The 4,652-nt window shown below is 43.6% G+C and overlaps 1 protein-coding gene across 1 annotated transcript in view; it reads right to left on the minus strand.

Annotated features, from left to right (window-relative positions):
• Window positions 1-1,433: 1,433 nt before the first annotated feature.
• sh3bp1 (SH3-domain binding protein 1) overlaps window positions 1,434-4,652 on the minus strand; it is a 4,259-nt gene continuing 1,040 nt past the window's right edge. The window contains exons 4-7 of the mRNA XM_010791998.1: window positions 3,079-3,147; window positions 2,917-3,007; window positions 2,691-2,827; window positions 1,434-1,476 (exon numbers count right to left, since the gene is read on the minus strand). Of these exons, the coding sequence (XP_010790300.1) occupies window positions 1,441-1,476; window positions 2,691-2,827; window positions 2,917-3,007; window positions 3,079-3,147 (333 nt within the window). The 3' untranslated portion in view covers window positions 1,434-1,440. The remainder of the gene's footprint in view (window positions 1,477-2,690; window positions 2,828-2,916; window positions 3,008-3,078; window positions 3,148-4,652) is intronic.

Here is a 4,652-nt window from a genome sequence, read left to right on the forward strand (position 1 = left end):
GAGGTTTGTGACTCACAGCACCGTTTACATGCATAAAAGAGCTACATTAACACACACAGGGGACGGTAACTAACCGAAAGCATGACCTGGGAAACCTTTAAACTAAAAGATTATAGCTCTTGTCTTCTTGAATGCTGAACATTGTCCTGACATGTTGCCTAGACAGTAGTTGTGTCTCTAAATGTGTGGAATGCACGCGAAGATGTAACGTACACAGTCAAGTACGCACCTGAGATTCGTTGTAGTTTTCAGGCGGCAGTTTTTAAGTATAACTCTGAACCTGGCTCTAGCTTCTCTGGCAACGCTTTTTTTCCCTTGTGAAGAGCAAAACATAAATCCTCCAGAGAAACTGACTTAGCGCGACAGCTGAACAATATATTTACAAAAGCGTAGAATGAATATCACAGCCGCGCTGCTGGCTTTAAACCAGTCGTTCGCTAAGATGTTCAGCAGGATCATGTAGAGGCTCGGGAAGTTGCTCGCCAGGTAAAAAACAAAATATACAACCCTGTCACAGTAACAGCATAAATAATTGCATTTCTAAACAACGAGCACGTTGCGATAATTACTGTCCATGTTGTGTCCAATAATGAATACCAACGATAGTCAATATAGGTTATGGTCCCAGGCTCATAGAGGTCCTGTTGTGACCCGGAAATGTTGATTAACCAAAAGTTTTAGAATAGAAGCTCTACAAGGCGTACGGGTCCTCAGCACCTATGAAATCTCCCGGATGCTGAACTTTAAAACCCCCCTCGTATCCCGTAAGCCGCAGCGCTGTGATGTGTTGGGGCAATTTGGCTACATTTAGCCACATGAGTTGAAATAATTAGTCATTATAGCGGTTCTGTGTACGCACAGATTAGTTAAAAATGGCTTGGTTGGTTCGAACTTACGACAATTTGGAGTTCGGTTCTGGGGGTTGTTTGGGGATTCTGAAATGTTAGGGATAAAATAATTTCCAGTTTGTATGCTAATCGTGGCAATCTGCCCAACATCTCAGGCCCCCAATGTGATGTTAATCACTGGGTTCCTGCTATAATTCTATTCTTAAATAAAACGCTTTGGTACTCCGGGTTCACTGTGCTTGGCAGGTAATACTAATATTTGTCATTTGGTTGCCTGTTTTCTCTTTAATATTCGTGGTAATAAGTGGCGACCCGCACACACGATGAAACCTGATCTAAAGTATTCCAGCTACAGGAAATATTCTCGTTACATTCACTGGAAGCGGCACCGCGTCCAGTATTGAGTGAACAGAAGAGGAACTGTGCAGAAAGCAAATGATAATCACGTTGACTGAACACAACGAGGAAGAGTTGAAATGAGGGAACAGAGCGAGCGGGGCTAGAACCTACCGGCCCACAGCGTGAGGGTCCGATGCTGAACTCGCTGTAGGTCACCGCTTCGCTGGTCCAAACACATCTTCAGCCTCTTCACTCACCGAGGCACGCCGCCGCGAGACCGAAACAGACCCTGAGGGACGAGAGAAAGACCGAGAGGATTAAATGTTTAAAGCTTGGAGCAGGAGCAACCGTGCAGAGCAAAAACACTACCCCGAAACGCCTCAATTGGAAATCCTTTTTTTACTGCTCGGGGACATCCACTATAATGAATATATAATAATAATTATTACATACATTATTACATATTATCACCATATCAGACATGTAACACAGTGAAGACAACACTTGTGCTTCTATTGGCTAGTGCTCCAACACATTGTACGTGATAGGCTAAGGGGCGGGACATCTCTAAGCGGTTGACCAATCACTACAGAGCCGGCCAGCTAACCAATCAGAGCAGACTGGGCTCTGGTTTCAGACAGAGGGTGAAAAGAGGAGCTGCAGCACATTATCCCGCTTATTACACGGCCACATTCTCAACAAAGTAACGACATGACTCCCAATATTAATTGAAATGCTTTTATAAATTTGAAACATATTTTTATTGATTTAAAAAATAGTATTATTGATTTAAAATGACATGCATCCGCAAAGAAAAATAGTCCGTTGTTACCGTTTGAACTACGTAGCAACGGCAGGAACTGCTTCGATAGTGTTTTTGCGGAGCTTTTTGATTACAGATTTGAAAACATTGTTGCTTGCTTTAAAAGTAGCACAATTCATTATGTCAAACCTTGGAAAGTATCTAGATATCCCTGCCCTAATGCCAAAGGAACTGCACACTGAATATGTGTCGCCGTTTGATGTCTATGTCTGGACCGCTGCGTAGAAAGAGCCGCAGCTCCGTGTTGAGGGTTCCTGCCCCGTTACTTCTCCGCTGTTTTCTTGTCCCTCTTGTCTTTTCTTTTCTTCGTTGGGGACTCATCAGCCACTAACCATTCATCCAAATGACTGTGCTCTCCAAATATATTAATATTAAAATCCTCCATGTTGCTCTCAGACGGTAGACAACGGAAAACCAAAGACAAGCAAACAGTTTGAAAAGCCAAACTGTATACAGATAAATCGACCGGACTTCTTTCTGCTGATGTGAGCGTCCTTAACAACGGTCAATAAATCCTTGACAGCGGTCTGTACTACTGGATTAACAACGTGTCACGTGTTCTGAATTGACCAATCAGCATCGAGCATTCAACTAAGCCATGTAATAAATACTGATATGACCCTCAACATGAGTATTATAGGACCCTTTAAACTAAAGTCCCGTGCTATCAGAAGTCCTACCTCCTCAGTCATGCCTGTTCTCAGCAACATGTGGATACACTCCTCGATTGGAACAGCGATTTCTCTGTTGCTCTCAGACAGATGAGAGAGAAGAGGCTCGCCGTACACCTTCTGATTGGAGAGGCTCAGCTGTGACCCTGAACAATGAGATGAACACACAGAGGAAATAAGAACACACGTAGAAATACTGCAGTGACAGCGCAGAAAATAAAGTGATACAATCTACCTTTTTGACTGTGGTTCTCTTTGAGCTCGCTGATGTTTTTGTCCAGGAACTCGTGGGAGTGTTTGTGATACTCGGCCTGCAGCTCCAGAAGCTAAAACCAGAGAAGTTGTATTTAGTTTGATCGCTTAAAGAGAAAAATAATAAGTCAAATCTGCAACTCACGCGGATGAAGTAGTTAGCGTAGTCGTCTTCTTTGGTTGCAAAGTGATACAGATCTGCAGAGTACTCATCCTGCAGAGACAGATAGAGGTGAAAAGGGTAAAGATATGTCACGGTGAAACCTCAAATGGTTATTACTTAGATCTATTTTTGTGTTACATGTGAGGGAAATCCGTTTTATTTAGCTGACATATTTAGCTTGTTTGCAGAAAGAATTATGGGTATGAGTGTGAGAAAAAAGCCTTTAAAGATACGTATTGTAAAATTCATACATTTAAAAAGACCCTACAGGTGAATAGGATAACAATAATAACTAATAGATATCATCATGAAACTTCCTCATTTTGATCACAGTCAATAAGACCATTTTTTTTGTATTACAAGTTTTCTTAGATGTTATGTTTAAATATTCAAATTAGGAATTATCTTATGCTACTTTCTGGTGAATTTAGGAGAAACTTACAGATGAAAATGGATCAAATGGTTATAATAATCACCTGATTCTGTCTTTTGGATCTTTTCTTGCCACATATTTGAAAGAAAACTCCCAAAATGTGACAAGTGCATAAAGAAAACATATTTTTTCTCGTAGTGTTTCCTTAAAGGTCCCATGTCATGCTTTTCTGGTTATTCCCCCGTCCCCTTGTGTGTTATGTAGCTTTGTATGCATGTAAACGGTCTGCAGAGTCACAAACCCTAAAAGTACACCCTGTAGCGAGTACAACTCTAACGGCCCGTCCACACGGCGGCGTGCGCTGAAGCTTCAACGCTTCTGCCCATTCACTTTGAATGGGGTGACGTCACGCTTTGCCGAACTGCATTGTGGGAGCGTTGCTTCGCTTTGCTCGCTTCAAAAGTTGAGCAATGTTCAACTTTTGAAGCTTCAGCGGAAGCGTCAGCCAATCAAATCATATGCCAGTACAAGCTCTAGCCAATCAAACCGCTGCTTGTGTGTCCGGGGCGGGAGATTCATGTGATTGGTTGTTGGTCGAGTTTCAGACAAGCTCACCGGCAAGCTTCAACGCACGCCTCCGTGTAGACGCTGCGTAACACAGAGAAGACCTGTCTATGCTGCCCCAGAACGCCTCGTTGGAGATTTCTCTTTTTCCATTGTTTACTTCTTGGGTATAGTGACGTATTTCGGGTATAGTGACGTAACGTAAGATTGGTCCAAATGGACCAATCTGCGGAGCCGTTACGTTTGGACCAATCCGTGGACTTCCTCACACACACACACACACACTCGGCGGGATGTTGCGAGGCTCGCTGCTGCGAGGAGCGGGACACTGTGAGCTGGCTCACTCGGCGAGACACCGCAGAACTCAGCCCGGGCACACACGCAAACTCCCAGCCAGGCTGCGGGTGTGTGTGTGTGTGTGTGTTTCGGGCTGGGTTTCGCTGTCTCGCAGACGGCCCACTGAGCTCACCAACGGAGGGGGCAGCGAGCCCTCGCAACAAGCCAGTTTAGGAGCAGAGAGTAATACACATTACTATACAGAGATGCTGTAATGAGAAACCAATGAGAGTTTGGAAAAAATTGCACAATATACATCTAATTCTGGTAAGATCCTCAAAGC

Source organism: Notothenia coriiceps, unplaced genomic scaffold, assembly GCF_000735185.1.
Source record: "Notothenia coriiceps isolate Sejong01 unplaced genomic scaffold, NC01 NC01_scaffold00036211, whole genome shotgun sequence".
In the NCBI taxonomy this organism is placed as follows: domain Eukaryota; kingdom Metazoa; phylum Chordata; class Actinopteri; order Perciformes; family Nototheniidae; genus Notothenia; species Notothenia coriiceps.